The 20,000-nt window shown below is 36.0% G+C and overlaps 4 protein-coding genes across 9 annotated transcripts in view; 2 read left to right on the top strand and 2 right to left on the bottom strand.

Moving 5' to 3' along the window:
• The first annotated feature begins 1,261 nt into the window (after window positions 1-1,261).
• On the top strand, window positions 1,262-4,677 carry LOC125953377 (tektin-3-like). Of its 2 annotated transcripts, XM_049682903.1 has the most exons (7): window positions 1,793-1,817; window positions 2,044-2,263; window positions 2,826-3,656; window positions 3,725-3,834; window positions 3,994-4,165; window positions 4,236-4,372; window positions 4,449-4,677. In XM_049682903.1, the coding sequence occupies exons 2-7, from the start codon at window positions 2,246-2,248 to the stop codon at window positions 4,675-4,677; spliced, it is 1,497 nt and encodes a 498-aa protein (XP_049538860.1). In that variant the 5' UTR covers window positions 1,793-1,817; window positions 2,044-2,245. The 2 variants fall into 2 exon arrangements, with proteins under 2 accessions (XP_049538849.1, XP_049538860.1); XM_049682892.1 differs by having other exon boundaries at window positions 1,262-2,263.
• A 217-nt stretch (window positions 4,678-4,894) lies between these two features.
• Window positions 4,895-7,556, bottom strand: LOC125953354 (xylulose kinase). Of its 4 annotated transcripts, XM_049682856.1 has the most exons (4): window positions 7,416-7,556; window positions 6,911-7,032; window positions 6,028-6,852; window positions 4,895-5,937 (listed from the first exon to the last, which is right to left on the bottom strand). In XM_049682856.1, the coding sequence occupies exons 1-4, from the start codon at window positions 7,464-7,466 to the stop codon at window positions 5,274-5,276; spliced, it is 1,662 nt and encodes a 553-aa protein (XP_049538813.1). In that variant the 5' UTR covers window positions 7,467-7,556; the 3' UTR covers window positions 4,895-5,273. The 4 variants fall into 4 exon arrangements, with proteins under 4 accessions (XP_049538813.1, XP_049538829.1, XP_049538820.1 ...); XM_049682872.1 differs by lacking the exon at window positions 7,416-7,556 and having other exon boundaries at window positions 6,028-6,835; window positions 6,911-7,033; XM_049682863.1 differs by lacking the exon at window positions 7,416-7,556 and having other exon boundaries at window positions 6,028-6,868; window positions 6,911-7,019.
• A 308-nt stretch (window positions 7,557-7,864) lies between these two features.
• On the bottom strand, window positions 7,865-8,743 carry LOC125953381 (ubiquitin-like-conjugating enzyme ATG10). The gene is made up of 3 exons (XM_049682917.1): window positions 8,376-8,743; window positions 8,064-8,316; window positions 7,865-7,994 (listed from the first exon to the last, which is right to left on the bottom strand). Exons 1-3 carry the CDS (start codon window positions 8,686-8,688, stop codon window positions 7,970-7,972), a joined length of 591 nt encoding a protein of 196 aa, XP_049538874.1. The 5' UTR covers window positions 8,689-8,743; the 3' UTR covers window positions 7,865-7,969.
• Window positions 8,530-20,000, top strand: part of LOC125953339 (guanine nucleotide-releasing factor 2) — an 11,947-nt gene continuing 476 nt past the window's right edge. The window contains exons 1-17 of one of the 2 annotated variants that reach the window (XM_049682835.1): window positions 8,530-8,583; window positions 8,767-9,474; window positions 10,007-10,208; window positions 10,716-11,007; window positions 11,338-11,552; window positions 11,630-13,073; window positions 13,140-13,309; window positions 13,761-13,784; window positions 14,205-14,346; window positions 14,423-15,317; window positions 15,460-15,628; window positions 16,226-16,394; window positions 16,470-16,832; window positions 16,896-17,048; window positions 17,122-17,247; window positions 17,333-17,464; window positions 17,538-20,000. The exon at window positions 17,538-20,000 is cut by the window's right edge and continues 476 nt beyond it. In XM_049682835.1, the coding sequence (XP_049538792.1) occupies window positions 10,157-10,208; window positions 10,716-11,007; window positions 11,338-11,552; window positions 11,630-13,073; window positions 13,140-13,309; window positions 13,761-13,784; window positions 14,205-14,346; window positions 14,423-15,317; window positions 15,460-15,628; window positions 16,226-16,394; window positions 16,470-16,832; window positions 16,896-17,048; window positions 17,122-17,247; window positions 17,333-17,464; window positions 17,538-17,673 (4,482 nt within the window). In that variant the 5' untranslated portion in view covers window positions 8,530-8,583; window positions 8,767-9,474; window positions 10,007-10,156 and the 3' untranslated portion in view covers window positions 17,674-20,000. The remainder of the gene's footprint in view (window positions 8,584-8,766; window positions 9,475-10,006; window positions 10,209-10,715; window positions 11,008-11,337; window positions 11,553-11,629; window positions 13,074-13,139; window positions 13,310-13,760; window positions 13,785-14,204; window positions 14,347-14,422; window positions 15,318-15,459; window positions 15,629-16,225; window positions 16,395-16,469; window positions 16,833-16,895; window positions 17,049-17,121; window positions 17,248-17,332; window positions 17,465-17,537) is intronic. The other variant, XM_049682843.1, reaches the window with a different exon arrangement.

Here is a 20,000-nt window from a genome sequence, read left to right as displayed (position 1 = left end):
TTTTTCACAACCATTCCGTATAGCTTTCTCTTGTCTCTAAAAAGATTTTCCAATTTCCAGAACCCCGTGAAGACATCGATTTTGCGTAATTAATTGGTTGGGAAAATGGAAACTGCCTAAAAATTGGAACACGATTTTCATGCAAGTAATTTCAAATGATTATATAAATGTTACAATTCTAATAAAACGTTTTTTTACAATACAACATGTTTGATACAATATATGGTATATATAATAAAAATAAAGCGAAGCGTGACCTAGAATTATACCAGTAAAATGGACAGAAGTATTTGTAGGTCATCAAACCAATGCTTACGTAATATATTTATTGTGACATTGAATATCATTATAAGTATCTTAAGAATCGCATGTCAAGTAAGTTTCGTGTATGATACAGGCGCATTTTTTTATAGTCCTTCTTTGCTATATTTAAGAGTCAAGCCATTAAGGACCATTCATGAGAGAGCTATAGACTGCATAGGGAAACATTGAATACTCTCTAGAACACACTCATTCTCTTTTGTTTCTTTGTTTAGTATACAGGCAGAAAGCAATTCAACAGCATCTATGCTACTCATGATCCCAAGAGTCTCTATTGCATAAACCAAAAACGACGAAAGGAATCGAAAGTCTTAAGTTAACGGTGATCTGTGGATGTACTAATCAATGTATCAAATGTCCCTTTTATTTGTTTTGTCCTTTACAGAATAGCTACAGCATTTTTTAAAGAATATTTTTGAATATTCCCCAAGATTCACTGCCGTGTAGATATTTGAAATACAATGTATTATAACATTAGATTGCTACGATATCTCTAATGGATGAGTGAAATAGTCAGTCAACAAAGATAAGTAAATCAATGCTCAGTTTATTCATTTTTTGTTAATATCATGAAAATTAAATACCAAACAAACTTAAAGCTTTTCAAGAAAATCAAATTCCAAAAAAACTTAAAGCTTTTTAAGTATGAAACGATTTCTAAAATCCGATCCTGTTAGATCCGATATATATGTTTTTTTTGTTAAATGATTGCTCTTCAAATTTGCCAGTCTACCAAATGAAACAAACATGTTTGCTCTCAAAACATCCGCAAAGCGGAAATATTGCGCCGACGCGTTATATTTTTATTTTATCTAACATGTTGATTGCAAACATTTCGTTTGGAAATTACTCTCCGTTTCATCGTATGATTTTGCCTTTATTATCTTCAGACGGTACCATTTCCTTGGTATTATGGATTATACAACCCACACAAATCGTTGCGTCGCGTTCTGAATTATTCGATTTGCTTGGTTTCCACCCATCTACAAGAGTATAAAATCAAAGAGTACTGATCAACTGTATTAATAAGCATTCAAATATGTGCTTATGATACATTTTGGTACGTAAATTTTCCGCTAACTGATGGTATCTCACATCACATCATAGCATTGTTTGCAGTGCAACCTTTTTCAATTAGATAAATTTAAATGAATATATTCAAAATGTTATATTTAAACATTTCTTCATTTGCTTGTATAGCAGATACACCTCTCAACATTATTTATTATAGTTTAGCGAATGAAAGTACTAAATAATAGGTTCATGTGAACTAGGCCCAAATCTTGTATAGTATCAATATTAAGACCTGTCGGTTCTGCTAGTGTTCGCGGGAAATCGATTTGGCTGTACCGCAACATTCCTGCGCATCGACATACTTTCAAACTGCTCCATGCTACCTCTACAGATATTCCAATATTATACCTGCGTTTAGCTGCTTCATTTCGAAAGCAACCGTCAGTGAGTGAAGAAGGGAAAATTTCCAGCACGTGTTTCAAGTGAACTATATTCAATAATCCTACTTCTTCATTCATATATAGAGATTCAACCATAATTTTCCTGAAAAATAGGTTTCTCTTTACTCCTATTTGAAACAGTTCCCTTGAGAAGTTCGCGTCAATACTTTTTTGCAAAACTGTGCGTTGTGTCGCTTGTGCATTCTACCAGTAATTAGTGTTATTAGGAAGAAGTTGTTCTAACTAAGTTCCGTTCAATGTTTTTCAGTTGTAGCGACTATTGTTATGTTGAGCTCAAACAATTTAAGCAACCAGATAATAAGAGATTGGAATAATAACTCAACTGTTGACGTATAATACTTTATTTACTTTATTTTATTTTCAATTGCCGAGATAAATGTATCATATTCATCAAACATACTATTACAAACCTTAGCAGACAGGCGTAAAGTTGTCAGATACCACCAACGATGGCATATGAAGTGCAAGTAAATATATAGTTTTTCAGTAGTAATACGTCAAAGATGCACATTTAGAAAAATAAACAATCTCTTCAAAAATATGTTATAGAAATGCACAGTAACAGTTAAATCAGTTTAACACACATTAGACCCATCTACACTATTTGTTTTTCGTTCATTATTTTCCTTTTTGCTATTTCAAAAGGTCAACATCGGTCAAAATAGAATTTAATCGACCTCGTGAAAAAAATAACTTCCAACGGTGACCATAGTAACACCAACAGCCAAATCGTTATTTAAAAAGCCATGCAGTGTTGATCCATAAACGAAACGAGGTCATTATAGTGATGTTAAATCCATGTTCAATTTATTGATATCGAAGTTATGTCAATGTAGCTCGAGGACCTCAAAACAGGAACTATCGTTACAACACTTTTGAATTCAATAAGAACGCTAAATATGAAATGCCATGTTTTTGACAGCTAATGAAACTGTAATCTCTGCATCATTAATTTAGAGTACTGGTTTTATTAACTATAACTTCAATAGACCAGCTCATGGATATACATAGCGTTAAATCTTATTACAGCCTTGGAGTTCGACGACACATGCAACGCACAACATGGAGCAGATATCCGGTCCACCAGCCAAGACTGGTACATTATTTTATCAGACTCCACGGTCGCATCCTTGGCGACCGACGATGGGTTATGAAGCAGTTGAAGTAACTCCTTTGCATGAGCAGCCTATTACAAATCAACTTGTCGCTTCTTCATACTCGCCATCGATTATGTGCAGCGATCCAGTAACGTTTCCGAATTTAGTTACTGGCTTCGAACGTAATCCACAACATGCTGCCCGCTCCGCCCTGTACACGCGATATACTCCAAACGAATGGACCACATCAAACGTATCAACATACGCTGATGCAGATAAAAATCGAAATTATTCAGAAAAAGTTCGATCAGAAGCAGTTCGCTTAATGCGCGAAACAGACGAAAAAACTTCGCAAGGACAAAGAGACGCTGCTCGACGTCTTGGAGAGCGCATAACTGACATAACTTTCTGGCGCAACGAATTGACAACAGAGCTGGAAAAACTTATTGCTGAGTCCGCACAATTGACTGACACCAAAAGAAATGTACAAAAGTCTTTACAGGATTTGGAACCGCCTCTGCACATTGCACAAGAATGTTTATACCACCGTGAATCGCGCAAAGGAATCGAGTTGGTACATGATCACGTGGAAAAAAGTCTGCTTGTTGAGGTAGACAACTTGCGCTCTTGCCAGGAAAAGTTGTCACAGTTGTTAGCAAAAATTACTAGACAACTAGCTGATTGTAGAGCTGCACAGCATTCCTTGGAGGATGACATAAGTCATAAAGAGTCCGCTTTGGGCATCGACTCCATCTGCCATCAGGTAAAATATAAGAATAATTGTTATTATAGTACAAAATGTCGTGGTTTTATCTTTCAATACATTCACAGCTAAACAACTATAGTCGAGGTATCAATTATTATGGAGGTATCGAGAAGTATGATCCCACCGTTAGCACCCCGGGTACTTGGTCTGGTTCGAGCAGCACAAGAATCAATAAGTAATAAGGCGAAGTATTTGAATGTATAGTCTCATTTTGAGACACAGTCTTTTCAACAAATAGTTTTTATTTTTTGATTCATTTAGTTTATAGAAGTTAATTAAAACTATAGCTGTTTTATTATTTGTTTCCCTTTTACTGCTTTACACCACTTGCAAGTTCGCATTCGGAAAGATCGAAATCCTGCCAACTTCGCAGCGATGCAGAATCACTTATCAACGCAGTGGCAACATCGGTGTGGGATTGCTGGAGCAATACTAATAATGCTTTTAATAATCGCGCCTCCGAGATGTTAGAGGCCAAAAGCAAAATGCAGCTACATTTACACAAAGTAATATGAAGATATTTAATTCTGTAATCAGTATGCTAATTTTATCATTCTTTGTCTATGGCATCAACAGACGCAGCAAGAAATTTTCGATGTTGAAAAGCACATTGAATTGTTGCGCAAGGCAATTAATGACAAATCCAATCCAATGAAAGTGGCTCATACGCGCCTTGAAGCAAGGGCGCATCGTCCAGGAATAGAGATGTGTCGGTAAGCCATTTACTCAACGTTGAAGGATCATTTTCCTTACTAACGACTATAAATTCCTTCGCATCTCTTTGTTAAGTGACAATGCTCATTTACGGCTCGTGGAGGAAGTATGCACAATCCAAGACTCGATTGCTACGCTTCATCGAAAGCTTCAGGAGGCAGAAGCACAACATCAGCAGTTGCTGCGAACCAAATCTCAACTAGAGAGTAATCTGAAACAGAAAGTGGATGCGTTATTCATTGACCGTGAGAAGTGCATGGGGCTGCGACGTTCTTTTCCAGTCAACAACACCATTAAATACTAATTACTGTCCACCGTCGGTAAAATTTCACTGCTAATAACCAATCTAAGACACATTTCACGGCTCACTGATATTGTTGCTGAATTGATGCACGTAAATTATGCTAGCCTAGCATAATGCTCTTCATAAAAGTAAGACGAATTATCTCATGACTAAGTAGTTGTTAGAAAATTTGAATAAATACTGCTTATGTAATGTGCATTTTTACAATAAAGATCCGTTATGTTGAACATCGTCATTTTATTTTTTTCTCGTTTTATTCATGAGCATTGATCAATCCAACCTTCAGTCAACCTTCGACTGAATAAACGCTACAATTACAAAAATGGAAAAAAGTCATAAGACAACAAATGTTTTAGTATCTCATACTGCTGTTTTAATATAATAGGACCAATGATAAATTATTTTAGTTCAATCAAATTGTAGTAAAATACAAAATATTCAAAAAAGGCAATATAAATTGCGTTATAAATAACATTGGATAAACTCGTAAAGCAAGAAAAAGTAAAATAAAATATAACAGTTAATAGATTACAAGTCACTCTTGATGCATAAAAGGCGATTGGAATGTACAACTTTTGAACTTTAAATTTGTTCAATCATACTTGATGTTTCATCATATAGCTAACCATTTCTTTGTACCGTTTTATCATTGGTCCATAAATTTCTTCGCTATCCTTGCTAGGATCACATACATGCAATGGCGAATGCTGATGAAATTTGGCGATGAAATCATAGTACGTAGGAATTGATAACTTGTTATCAACAATAGCAGACGCCTTTGCTCGGTGCACAGATAATACGTATTTGGCACGATATGCTGCTCCAAGCAAAGCAGCTTCAGTTGTTTTCTGCGTATAGACCTGAGCATTAAAGACGTCCGAAATCACTTGAAGTATTGAATGATTTGCTGATGCCCCACCAGTTGCAAGGATTTTAGTTTTTTCTTCGAAACTGAAGCCCATTTCGGAAGCATATGACTTCCTCGTTAGCATCTGCCCTTCTATAAGTGCTCTAATCTCTGACTGTGGTGAACTATATTTAAGCACTCCTTTGGCTTTTTCAGCATTTTGAAGAGATGACGTTTTGTTCCAACGAAGTGTACCTTTCACTGGTGGCAAAATTTCTTTTGATATGAAATGAAGCGCTATGTTTCCAAAATTGCCTCTGGGAGTTGAATCAAGCAGCTCATTGAATTGTTCCCAGGAATCATTCGCCTCTTCGTGCTTGAAAATTTCACGTACAAGTGAACCATTTCTGAAACTATAAGTAATATTGAAAGAAATCACAATCGGCAATGTATATACATTGATATAATTGATAAATAGTTGTTATGTCTTTCTTGATACGTACCATAACATACCCATGTAACCTTCATCAGTTGGATGAACAAGAACATGTCCCTCAGAAAAATTTGAAGGAGAATTCAACTTCATCATAACCGTATCACTTGTACCTAGAGATAATGCCAACCAATCATGGCCTACATTCATACCGGCTAATGCAGACAAATTATCTCCAGTAAATGTAACTACTTCACATGTTGCGTTAAAATTGTATCGCTTCACAAAAAAAGAGCCAATATTTCCAATTACGCTGCTAGTTGGCGCAGGTTTGTCAAGTTTGGCATATAGTCCGGGAGCACATGCGTTTAAGCATATATCGGACCAATCTTGGGATTGTATATCTAGCAAATTCATTCCAGAACCATCAGCGCAGTCAATAGGAGCGACGTCGCCAAGAAAAATAGATGCTAAGAAACTGCTAACAAGCGAAATTCGCTCAGTATTTCGATAGCAGTCTGGACGGTTTTGAAATATTTTACGAATTTGTGGCCCGGAAAATCGCTCATAGCACTTAGAACCCGTTATTTCCACCATTTTTTCTCGCCCTCCAACAGCTGTCTCCATTTCCTCGCACTGAAGACTTGTCGTGCCATCCATCCAGATTGGTGTGCGATGAATGGTAAAAGCAGAATCATCAATTTGTGTGTGTAGAAATTTGTCAGCATCTAAATTACGAAGCGATTCTATTCCAGCCCGTGACCAAAACAAGCAACCATGCTGTTGTGCAGAACCACTGAGAGCAACTACAGTACTAAGGTCAGCTCCTTGCATTATAATACGATCCAGAACCATATCGACGGCCTTTATCCACATTACTGGATGAACATAGAACCTGAAAACAATGTATTCTTACAAAAAAAAATTGTGCAAAATTGCAAATAAATATTTACTCATTCTTTGTCCTTCCGGCATTCACTCCACCAACCGTTCGGAACTCTGGCAAATCTGAATCAAACATGACCTCTGCATGTGCGATGTTGTCCAGCTTGAAGTTAAGGAGCACAGCTTTTAACTGAAAAACAGATAATAAGTGATATGATAACCAGCTTTGGAGCCTTATTTAATACACAAAATCTTTAAAAAAATCTTTAGCCATCTGGACAAATGTCTAGAACATTCCATTTCCGACAAAGAAACGTTGTTTGCTTAGATTGCCCTGTATTTAATGATAAGGACGATAGCGAATTGAAGATTACGAAGGAAAACAAGTCAGCTTTATTGCCAACGAACAGTTGATAAGGTATATAGGAATGCAAAACATAAATGATTTTTCTTCAAAAAAAAAAATGCTGTGAATATTATTCCGGAATACGAATGGGAAATCGTATTTTTTAAATACGACTGCGGAATGTCTGCCGACAAGTCGGCAATTATATTTTAAATACGACTAATTACCTTCTGTGTGCTGAGATCGAATCCAAGATATGTTTCGTTGTTTGATTCCATTGTGGTCTTTCCGAAATAATTTACAAATTATACGACGCTTGGACTTTATTCGTATTATAAAAGGCACCACAAATAAAAACACATGCACTCTCGACTAAACCTATTTGCCAAACAATCACAATAAGTTGCTGAAACTACTAAGAAAGTACTGTTAAGTGCGGTCTCGGGTCACTTTATATTTCTCTCGAGTCTCGAATTTTCTTACTTATTCTGTCTCGAATACCCAGGTGCGTCGCGAGTTTTGTAAAATAGAATGAGAAATGTTAAGAAGTTTCCAACTTGTTTCCAGCGATTTCTAAACTCGGGTTTCCAACCTCGAGGAACTCCATACCCATACAAAAGAGAGGGATCAGGGACGAGGGAGACCAAAACAACGAGCTTATGCTTGCGTTTATGCTCCTGGGTGAAGTTCTGACATTTTTTATAAAACAGTCACATCGAGCTTTGATAAGTTTGGGATAAAATTGATCACAGGAATCGCAATAATATAGTCTTTTTATTAGCTAGCTGAAATATTTGCAATGGTGTCTGAAAAAACCGATATTAGAATGGATTTAGAATGTTAAAGGTATCTTACTGCACGAGCAATACCATTACTTCAAACCGTAGCGAGGATCAATATCAAGTTTTACGAGAGGCCCGTAGGTTGATAGAAATGTAACTATGGGTTGCTTGGTACTGGGTAGGCTGTCGAAAATGTCTTGAGTTTTACACGGATGTATACATAAATAGGGCCGATAAAGAATGGGATGTTCTGTTTGCGTCACAGCCTGATAAATTCCTTTCGAACCGAATCCTTTAAACGCTTCCAGTAATTTCCACGCAGAATGCAAATTTAATATTTTGCCTCCTGTAAAGTAAGCTTGGGTGAATTCTAATTGTTAACAAATCACTATACTTTTAGCATACTTGAGTCTTGAATATTGAGGTACAGCACAGGTACTTGATAGCTAAAACTGTACACAACATGGTATTCTATCATATACACTTCGTCCTTGAGCATTGTTGAAACGACTGCACTGGATGGATCGTTATGCTCTAGCCCCGGTATTTCATCGTGCAACTCTTCCTGTTCACAAATCGTTTCCTTCCTGCGGAATAATTTCGTGGTACGGAGGTAATCTTCACAGTTGGGTGTTGACACAATTTCCCAGTTGTCGTTCAGTTCTTGTGAAATCTCAACGAATTTTAAACAGTGTTTCACAAATTCGGATTGAAGCATTTTTACTGTTATTTGATTTTTGTTTTTGCTTTGCTTGAACCTAAAATTTAGCGTTTTCTCATTTGTGGTTGTTTTCAGACCGGCGAAATTCACATGTGGACTTTTCAGCGGACGGCGAATTTCACGCGATAATGAGGGGCGAAAACATCATGAGCGTAAATAAATAGAATGAAAGCAAAGTTTTCTCAGAAAGGAGCGAAAGTACTGCGACACAAGTATGTCACAAATACTTGGAAGTAAGATTTTTTTCTCGGAATTTGGAGACTGCGGTTAACTTGGTGCAAACTGAACTTCATGTTGCAAATGGCAATATTTTGTATCTTTTCATAAGTTAAAATATATTGCACAAAAACTGGTTGAAAAACGATATCCGAGTGATGTACATTCAATGCTTCACGTAAGCATGTAATGCAACATGAGTGCGTATGTTCAGTGTGTCTACACATACACGTATTGTTTTGTGTGAAGCAAGTGCGAGTTCCTAAAATTATTTAGATACCTCCCAAGATAAAGCTAGCTTCTCAGCTTCTCTTTTGAGAAGATGGATTGTGTTGGAAGAAAAAACAATTTATAATATAGCATCTTAAGAAATGGTGTCTGTTTTGAAAAAGATTACCAGTGGAACGAACTAGTCGCTTTGTGATTGTGTCGAATGAATTCGTTCCGGCATCCACGCAACTTGGCTTATTCTTATATTCATGTAACGTATTAAAACATTTTCGTATCCACCACACCACCGTTGGATTTCGTTGGGACAATAGAACATGTAAAACATCAAATTACCGGGTAATACAAAAAAGTCATTAGTTATTTTGAGCATTTGGTAGGTTGGTGTCACTTCTGGGATCGTTCAAAGTAGTGGTTTTATAAGGTTTTATAAGCGCATAAATTGTGGAAGTGCGTACAAATTGTGGAAGAAATTTTACTAAATTCGTGGAAGTGTGCGGCTTTTGTGTGTGTACACATGTATACGAATTACAATGGATTACTGCATGCAGATGAGGCTTTCTTGGTGTTTTAATATATCTATAGTTAAGGATCAGCTTAGAGGTATTGTTTGATTTGGTGAACAATTCCCTTGTAAAACACGACTTACGGATGATGTTGGGTTTTCTTCAGTGCAATGCAATTACACAGGGCATGGCAGAAGGGATTCAAACAGATTTAAAATACCGCCTTAAAGCGTCTAGTAATGAGTAATCATACATTGCATAGATGTTGTGAAAATTAGATATCATGCTTTTTATTGCAAATGTTAAGAGCCTCTAATGTTGATAGTTTTCTTTGTGAATAACACGTGTTTATTTACTTTTTTCAGTTATACACTTAAAGTGTACTATTATCATTTAGTTAATACAAAGCTGCAGTGAGTCAGTTTTCCTTAAGGCAAAGAGAAAAACAAATTTCTCAACGTTTGGGAAACGGTAGAGCATTATTACTAGCTGTCAAATTTTGCTTACGAATCGGAATGGCCACTTCAAAGGAAGATCGCATAGGAACCTCATCAGATGCAGTAAATGGTGAGTATCGCTGCCAACTCATTGTCTTTGCTCCATAATTCGTCATGTGTTATTCAATCATACATCCTATTATGATCCAAGTCGGTATGAATATTGTAGAAGCTGTATTTGAAACCTTTATCAGCATTTTATCTTAAAACATTATCTCTGCAATTCAATTGTTTAAAGGGGATACTAGAGACTTGATGAAAATACGTTTAGTATTTTAGTACATTATCTACTTCCCTTACGGTCCAGGCTTGCTAAATATGGTGAGATATGTTTGATTTTAAAAGCTGAGTTATTTTGTCCAAATAACCATTGCGCCTGTCAACAACACAATTGTATTCGTTCACATTGAATATTCGATTTATTCCACTAATATTTGGAATTTTTATTATCTGACTAACGATGAAATTGGTTGTTTTTGTGTAGTAACATAGTACTTTCCACGTAAAAGGGTAATAAAAAAATAAATTTCTATCGTTTACATATAGTATTATTTACTTAATTTATTGTTCTATTCAGACATGGACAGCAGTTCTGCTGTGAGTGTGGAGATCACATCAACTCCGGTTTCCATCGGGCGTCATGCTAATACGAGCATCTTTGGTAATGGTTCCAATTCTGCTAACACTAGTTCAACTGTAAGCTGCTCAGCAGAAATTGGAAATAATAGCGTTTCACACGGTACATGCGGCACATTAGGACCCAAAGGTAGCATTCGTGGCAACAAACTGGCACGAAGAGCAAGGTCGTTCAAAGACGATTTCCTGGAAAAAATTTCGCAGATACGTACGCCAACCAGTACTATGACAAGGTAAGCGGGATTCGAATGTTTATGGTTCTACTGTTTCCAAAAATAGCTACAGGGAATATAATATATAATATATCTTATAAACATTTTTTAGAAGTGTAGTAGTGGATCTTACTTATTACACATAATATAAACCAGTTATATGTAGTTTATACATTCATTTGAAATGTGCAAATAATAAATAACAACTCAATGAGAAACAAAGTAGGAGCTAAACAATGCCTCACACAAAAAATGTGATATAAAATGAGAATTCTATTCGTCTACGACTGAAAATAATGTGCCGAACAGTCTTCTTTTTAACTACAAATACAAATTTCTTTTTTTCCGAAGGTCCCATTCACCCAACAGCCCCCGCATAGGCTCGGGCAGTAACCGTAAAAGTACAACTGATGAACCTGCAAAACCCATTCAAGATCTTAATTACCATGTTCGTCAGGTAAAGAATGCTCTCACACATTTCAAAGATGTCATTCTAAAGAATAAATTGGAAATGTTACCTGGTAACGGAACGGTTGTACTTGAATCAATTGCCAATGTACATACTGGTAAGTTGCCTATTTATTAAGAATTAGTGGAAACCGCGTTACGGTAATCCTTGCATATCTGGTTTTATTTTTTACAGCTCTGCAATCCTATACATTAAACGAGAATAGTACAGCATTCATCAACGCAACAAACCATGTGTACATTTCTCTCGGTAATCTTCTGAAGCTTTGTGACGAAGTCTTGCTCACTAAAGAGGGTGAAGATTGTCCCTCACTTAGTAAAGAAAACGTGAAAGAGGTAGTTGAACTAGTTGAAAACGCCGTGAACAACCTAGTGAATCTAGCTAATGAAAAACTCAATGATCGAGATGGAAATAAGCAACATATTGCAAGTTCAAATACCTTGCAGCGTCCAACCGTGGATGTGGTTAGTCAACGAACTTCTCTACCCGATATACCACTAACACCACGTGAACGTGATCTTCTCGAACAGACTTGTTTAAAAACAGTGCGTGCATCACATAGTACAGAGAGTATATTACGCGAATCAAGCGAGCCTCCACCAAAACCACCATTGCCAGATCGTTCGAATGAGCCGCCGCCGTTGCCACCGAAGCGCAAAAGCCAACATTCAAAGAACCTTTCATTTCACGATACATCTGAATGCAATTCCGATTCGACCTTCTTGGGATGCGGTGCATTAGATCGCATGTCTCTTCGTTCCCGATCACCCGAAGACAATTCTAGTCTCCTAAGTGCCAGCGCTGGATCGCTGGATTCAGCATTAAATAACTCTCGTGACGAAGAGGAACTACGTACCCTAACCGGGGTCAACGAAATTAATGTCGCACAAGGATGTCAGTCATCAATCAATACCGGCATAATATCTTCTCCTACATCGGCGGCTCTTTGGAATGAACCGCATGATACTATCGCACACGGTATAGTTACCAATGAGCTAGGGGTTCAGAATAACCGAAACTCCAATGAGTCTGGTATTGAGTCTATGTATTCATTGCGTGTTAGTCGTGATAATAATAATGTAGGAGCAATTTCAATTACTCAGCAAAAAAACGCCACTGTTCATGTACATCGATCAGAATCAGTTGTAGATAGTATAAACGAAGTTCGCTGCACTGCGATTTATGCTGGCACTAAGCTGCAAAATAGTGCAATGAACGCTGCTAGTCAACCACAAGTTCATCAGAATCTCCATCAGATACATGTTCTCCATCATCAACACAATCAACAACACTATCAACATCAGGCATTAAAGAAAAACATCGAAACAATTGTGACTCAAGACAATGCAGATTGCATGAAAAAAACGATCATTCTGCCCGGTGAGGAATGTCAAATAATTAATATGCCGGAGATTCAAGCTACGTCAAGCCACAGTGTACCAAAACTGGGAGAACACACAAATTTCGACGATATGTTGGGAAACGATGATGTATTTCCTTGTCTAGTTTCATCGGATCGTCCTCCAGCACTTCCGGTTAAAACGCGATCACAAAGCATTAAAAAAGAAAGGCACCCCTCACAGTACGATAATGTTGACGACATAGGTTCTGAGCAAAGGTACTAACTCAAGCTCATTATATTAGTACGATATTATTGATTTATATTTTCACACATAAATTACAGCTCCCAGGTTATGCTGGAACATATTTCCAAACAAAATTTACCTTCGTTACTGCATAGCAGACAGCAAATGTTTGATAATTTGTCCAACAAACATGTAAGTCTGATCGAGCCGAGACTTATAAACCGTTTTCAAGAAGAACCACCACCGCTGCCAATTAAAAAAAAACATAGTAAGTATTGGTCTTCTTTTGTTATACTTTCTTTTTATATACCTAGGTTAAAGGATAAATGCGATATACGGTAATTAGCTCCAGGAAAACTATTAAACGTTTTTTCTTTGGACATTCATTACTTTTGATTGTTATCGACGAAAAATGCAAAACAAAGATATAGGAATTGGTAAAAAAATACAGAAAAAATGCTATGTTGATAATCCAAACATGATCATAGTTTTTGTGCGATGCTCTTTATTATGCTATTTCTATATAGCAAAACAAAGCGCTTTGAGATAGACTTTGTCCTCGCATGCTGTCCATTCCTGTGTTGAAAAATGTTGGTATGTTGATAAATGAGGTACTATAAATAGAACGTTGTTGTCGAATTATGATTTTCACCATAAGAATATCAAATGAATGGAATATTTATCTAATTTAACTCTATGTTACGATGCGCGCACTTTAGTGTTTCAAAGTGTTGCTTATTCAGGTAAGTTGGTCTCTGGAACATAAAATTACATTAATTTTAAAGTGTAGCTTTATATATTAGACCTACACATTTGAATTCGAAACCAACAACCCCGCACATAAACCCACATTCACAATAATAGTCCAACAATTCTCTACCAATTTTAAGTATGCTACATGAACACGAAATTGATTCATAATAAAACTATCAATTATGTTTGTGTTGATTCAATATAGCTTTTATAATTGACACCAATCTTTAATGATTTTTTTTACATTTTTCTTGCTGATTTTGAGATAGTTTGTTTATTTATTTTTGTCATGACAAATTTGTGATCATCGTTACGTTGTTCACTCTTTCGGTCCTAGTAAAAATACAAATACAAGTCAACAATCTTGCTCGTATAAGAACAGTAACCAATGTTTCATTTGTTCTTTTCAGTTATGGCATATATGGAAATATTTGGCAGTGCAACTCAAAATCACTCTGAGTTTATGCGTCACTCCGTGCATACCTACAATATGACACAATCGGAAAACGCTTCATCTTCCAGCCATAGCCTATGTCACAGTCATACCATGAGGTGCGATATTATTGTTTGTCCACCGGTGTTTTTAAATTTTTTCTATTCTGCCTATAAATTACTGTTTTTTGTCCAGTTTGTCTCCATCTCGCATAGCTCCTGTTTCTCCACCTGATTCGCCGAATATTAACAGTAAACCACCAGCCCTACCACCAAAACGCCAGCGCATCAATAGCAAAACCCAAAACACATCATCAACACCTCCTCCTAGTCCAAAAATCATGCAAGACTTATTGTACCAATCTCAAACCTCCAAAAAAATAATTTCGCCATCATCGAGAATTAGTAAAACGACATGCAGTCATTCTTTGGACGTGACCGGAGCTTTCTTGATAAAATCAAAACTATCACCCAATTATCGCGAAACAACCATCGAATCAGATACTGGCAAAGTTTCGACATCTGAAATTGTTTATACTAGTACTTCTACTACTACTGCTATTACTAATTCTATGTCCACAACCCCAGTTACTGCTGCTGGCTCTTTTTATGTATCTAATGTACCGAATCTAACACCTGAATTGAGTGAGGACGTTTGCTCTTGTGCTACAAACGTTTTGAATCAATCAGATACTATTAGTACTGAAAGCGGTAAAATGATCAGAAATGCCAAACTAATCGATTGCAATGTTGATAATCAGAAATCTAATTCTGGCGACTATTTGCATCTTTGTGATGCAAGTACTAAAGCTTCGGATACTATATATCCTTCCGTTTCAAACCCAGAAATTATTACAATCGGCAATATTCTAGTCAATAAATACAATAAGAGCAATAACATTATTGTTAGTAACAATATTGGCTCTAGCTGTACGGCAAATAATCATAACAATAGTTGTAGTAATAGTAGTACTAGTGGCATACTAGTAAACTCTTCTGATGTAATTGTGGAACCAACAACCGTGGATGATCACCGCAGCAGCAAAGCACTAGAAGAGGAGGTCGAAGTGATACTTAGGCGAAATAATAAGGTACACTTTTAGTTTATTTGGTTTATACATATTTAATTATTGATTTGATTATATTGTTATTGTTTATATTATTTATAACTCGAAGCTATTTTCGTTTTTTTTTATAACTACATGTTTCTCTTTTTTTTTTCAACAAAACCAGAACGGCCTGAGTGTAGCGGAAAATCAACAACCTATCAATCTGATGGAAGAACTTGATGTAAGCAACTATCTTGTATTCAAAAAGGACAACGAAGACGGTCCTGATGTGAAAGGAGGGCATCCCGATGCACTTATCATACACGCAACACGAGTGCAGAAAAACTCAGATGGTAAGGAAGAATACATATACTATTATAATAATCTAGATTTAACAAATTAAAGTGACTTGTACAACACAAGTTAAAATTCATAAAATGCACAAATCTCCTATTTTTAATGTTTTATGTGTAATCACATTGTTCATCATGTGTTGTACGATAGTTAAAATAGAATGGGTTCAGCTATTAGCTGCTAGTCATTGGCATCTGCTTTTGCGTGTAGCGTTGCTAGATGTGGGTTCTTATGTCCTTACGACGATGTGTACTATCATTTATGGCAGTTACATTTCAGACCTACCTTTTGGAAATAGCTAAACACTGATAACAATAATCTATAAGAATCGCACTATTTTCAATCCCTTGTTTATGCTTCTTGATTGTGGTAACAAATTTACCGACAGGCGAAGAAGATGGTAAGCGTTTTGATTTTCAACAATAAGATTAATTAAATTCGTGTATATACATATATATCAAAACGAATGTGCTGATATTGTATTTTTTTTATTTAAAAAACTATTCGATACATGCACTGAAATTATAAGTTTAGAAAAAGTATTTGTCTTGTTAATATGGCAATATTAAATATAGTTTTTTTTTACTGTTTACCAGCATATGGAGAAGCGTTCATCACGACATTTCGAACATTTATAACGCCATTGGAATTAATACAAAAACTGTCTCACCGGTATACGGTATACCACTGTCAACTGAATGATGCCAAACAAAAAGCAGCCAAAGAATCGTTTTCCTTACTAGTCCGGGTTGTGAATGATCTTACGTAGGTATCGATACAAATAGTCACCGAAAAAATATAATAATCATTCTTTTGTCATCAACTTTGTTTTTCGCTTAGTGCTCCTGATCTAACAGAGCGTCTTCTTGTAATTTTGATGAACTTCAAATATCAACTGGTCAGCGCAGGACATCTGAACATGGCAAAACTACTCCGCGTCAAACTTATAGAGAAAGTGTTGATTTTTAAACAAAAAGCAACGTTTACCATTCAAACGCTATCCTCGCGTGCAGTTATGACATCGCTTCCTTCGTTGTTAGATCTGAAATCTGCTGAAATTGCCGAACAAATGACGTTGTTGGATGCCGAGCTTTTCCAGAAAATTGAAATACCAGAAGTTTTAATCTGGGCCCAGGAGCAATGCGAGGAACGGTCCCCAAACTTGACTCGATTTACTGAACACTTCAATAAAATGTCATACTGGTAATTTCTTCCTCTTTGTTTTTTGTTTGTAGCAACACTAATCAATATTCTATTTTCAAAAAGGGCCCGCACACAAATTCTCTCGCAAAATGACAGCAAAGACAGAGAAAAGCACGTGATAAAGTTCATAAAAATCATGAAACACCTTAGGAAAATAAATAACTACAATTCTTATCTAGCACTATTATCGGCACTTGATTCAGCCCCTATCAGAAGGTATATAACGTTATCGTAATTCATTAATTTGTTTGATGATAATCCAAATATATGTGTATTTTATGTATTTTAGGTTGGAATGGCATAAAACTATAACTGAAGGATTAAAAGAATACTGTGCACTGATTGATTCAAGCTCCAGTTTTCGTGCATACAGACAAGCTCTTGCTGAGACGAATCCACCCTGTATTCCATATATGTAAAATATCTCATTGCAGAAATGATTTTTTACTTTTTCATTTATATTGATAAATAACTTATAACTTATAACTTTTATATTACAGTGGGCTTGTGTTACAAGATTTGACATTTGTACACATAGGTAATCCTGATTTACTCCCTGAGGGATCGACGAATTTTTCGAAACGTTGGCAGCAGTACCATATTGTTGTGAACATGAAACGTTTCAAGAAAGGGTTTGTATCTTTGATATAATGTGTATGTATTAGTTGATTGAATACAATATTAATACAATTTGACTTTTTTTAGATGCTATCCATTCAAGAAAAACGAAAAAATAATTGGTTTCTTCGAAAATTTCGAAAATTATTTGGACGAAGATGCCATGTGGCAAATATCGGAAAATATAAAACCCCGCGGCGCAAGAAAAAACTACGTCAATTAGGGCAGATTAAAGTGCATAGTTTTGATGATGATGAAGTGCGTAAAGCATCACGATTGTGTAATGCTGTATGCTATAAATTGTTCAGTAAACAATTCGACGCCCATCTAGCATTTAGTATCATCTGATCATCCATGCTACGGAACATAGTGCTGACCGGGGTGTGTAATATTCAACTAATGAAATTTCAAACATGTTACAATTTTGCTATTAACTGCATTTAATAGATTGGCATTGGACAAAATAGATCAACATATTTTTGACATAAATTGTTTCATATTTTATTTCGTAGAAATGGGTTCTATGGAATTCCTTGTTCATTTAAATATTTTTTCATGCTTGGTCGTAAATATACCATAAGTTATAATCTATCATTGCCTCCAAGTGACAAGACTCCACGCGGAAGAGATTAATCTGCAGCTTTTCATAGAGCCACACCTATCTTTAAAAAAAAATCAGCGATACAACGAATGATATATGTGCTATGACGTGTCTCTATGTGTTAGCAACTTATTCGAAAGGGATTCAACATCCATACCACTAATGAATAGGGGTGTGCAATAAGGAATATTAAGAACAAGATTGCGTATGAATTGATTTTTTTCGTTTTTTATTTAACAATTACATCTAACTACAACCACAACACATAACCCTCATGAAAGCAGTGTAAGTCGTTAGCTTTTACTTTCGCCCATCTTACAGGTGATTCCGTGTTCTTGGAGCTCATCATATCATCCCAAGTGATGCAATCAGATTCGCACATACCATTTCGATACTTTCATACGAGGTGAGGCGCTGTTTCTCATACAATCAAACAAGTGGTACTAATGAAGGGCAATGTCTGGTATATGCAGCGGATAAAATATCGTCCCCAATATTATCCAATATTTTGGCCGATTCAGTGACATGTGATCGCGCGATGGCACTTAGAATAAAAGCTTGATTTTGTATTATTCCATTCTATGCGTACAGCTGGCTTCTAACGCATTAAATGTTGTCGATAGCATTGCCCCTTTATAGTGTCACAAAATTTTGACGGCTCATAGTGCACCAACATGTTCATACCCTAACATAAAGAAAGCATAACCGTTGCTCAGTGATTACGATGGACCAGGTTCACTAGGCTGTATATAAGCCCTTTTGCGTTTTAGATTTTAGTGATAAATCCACTGTTCATCCAGTGATGATTCGATATTAAAACATATCCTTTTCCGCTTCACAAGCAGCAATTTGCAGCGGTTTTCTGTCCTTTTTTCTGGATTTGTATGATATGAGGCTCCATTTAATTAGACATTTTTCTAATCATTTCCATGGCATTCTGGTGTTTGAAAATTGTCGTGTGGTCAACTCCTAACTATTCTTCAAGTACTTTTCATGTCGCGCACATATCCTTGTGGAACATGTCAAATCTTGCCAACTCTTTTATGACGGTCCAGATCGTTCTAGGTTTTGCAAGCTAAAAGCATTACTTCAAAATTCCGCAAACCACACCCAGCGCTCTCAACAAGCACCATAATCATTTGTGACTCCTGATATTCTTTTCCGTGTTCAAACACATTTAATTCAAAAAGAACGACAGGTTGAATAGCTAATGAGCAAAGCCATAAATTGGAAAACGGCAGGAATCCAAACTCCTATTATATAATTAATGATGAGAACAAAACGAATCGTTTTGTTACACAATTACACAGCGGTAATTTCACTGTCACTATCTTATTATAGGTTTGTTTCGTATAGGCGATAAACTCAAGTGGTCCTTTTCGTGCATTATATAAATTTCTTGTTGGTAAGAAACTTGAATAAAGAGAAGCCATTGGAAATTGATTGCTCGAGTTTGTCGCTAAATGAAATAAATTTGCTGTGAAAAGTCTTTAAAATTACCACCAAAAAATTTATTTAAGAAACCGGTGGAAGAAGGGTCATGCAATCGGAAGTCTTTTAAAAAGGCGTTCTTCACTCAAACAAATGATGATTAATTTATCGATGATGATTTTTTCTCCTACCTAATGCATACAAATATGTTTTTTTACCTTTTTACCCCTGAAACGTTCATAAAAAATCCTCAACGGTTTTTTTGTTGAGATTATCATTTATTTTTGTGACATGCGGTGCAAAATGAAAATGTGCGTATAAAATTTTTATATTGAGAACCAATTTTGCCACATGCATTGTGTGCGTGCTTGCGTTTACGCTTGAAAAATTCACGTTCCAGATTTAGGGAAAATATTTTAGCAATAGTAAATCAACATAGATTCCGATATGTCAAAATTATGCTATTAATTGATAGTTTGTTTTTGTTTGCCGAAGATACGTTTTAGCCTATTTTATGA

The sequence above is a fragment of the Anopheles darlingi genome, chromosome X (assembly GCF_943734745.1).
Source record: "Anopheles darlingi chromosome X, idAnoDarlMG_H_01, whole genome shotgun sequence".
Taxonomy (NCBI): Eukaryota; Metazoa; Arthropoda; class Insecta; order Diptera; family Culicidae; genus Anopheles; species Anopheles darlingi.
This window is presented reverse-complemented; position numbering and strand designations above follow the sequence as displayed.

Bases quoted from the DNA above. Each gene is read 5' to 3' on its own strand.
- LOC125953381 (XM_049682917.1), bottom strand. From the start codon at position 8,688: ATGCTTCAATCCGAATTTGTGAAACACTGTTTAAAATTCGTTGAGATT. The intron at 8,317-8,375 runs GTATGCTAAAAG...CTTACTTTACAG, and splicing joins CCTCAATATTCAAGACTCAA to GAGGCAAAATATTAAATTTG. The intron at 7,995-8,063 runs GTAATGGTATTG...CGGTTTTTTCAG, and splicing joins GATCCTCGCTACGGTTTGAA to ACACCATTGCAAATATTTCA.
- LOC125953377 (XM_049682892.1), top strand. The intron at 4,166-4,235 runs GTAATATGAAGA...TGGCATCAACAG, and splicing joins TGCAGCTACATTTACACAAA to ACGCAGCAAGAAATTTTCGA. The intron at 4,373-4,448 runs GTAAGCCATTTA...CTCTTTGTTAAG, and splicing joins CCAGGAATAGAGATGTGTCG to TGACAATGCTCATTTACGGC.
- LOC125953354 (XM_049682856.1), bottom strand. From the start codon at position 7,466: ATGGAATCAAACAACGAAACATATCTTGGATTCGATCTCAGCACACAG. The intron at 7,033-7,415 runs GTAATTAGTCGT...TCTGTTTTTCAG, and splicing joins TCGATCTCAGCACACAGAAG to TTAAAAGCTGTGCTCCTTAA. The intron at 5,938-6,027 runs GTACGTATCAAG...TATTACTTATAG, and splicing joins GGTTACATGGGTATGTTATG to TTTCAGAAATGGTTCACTTG.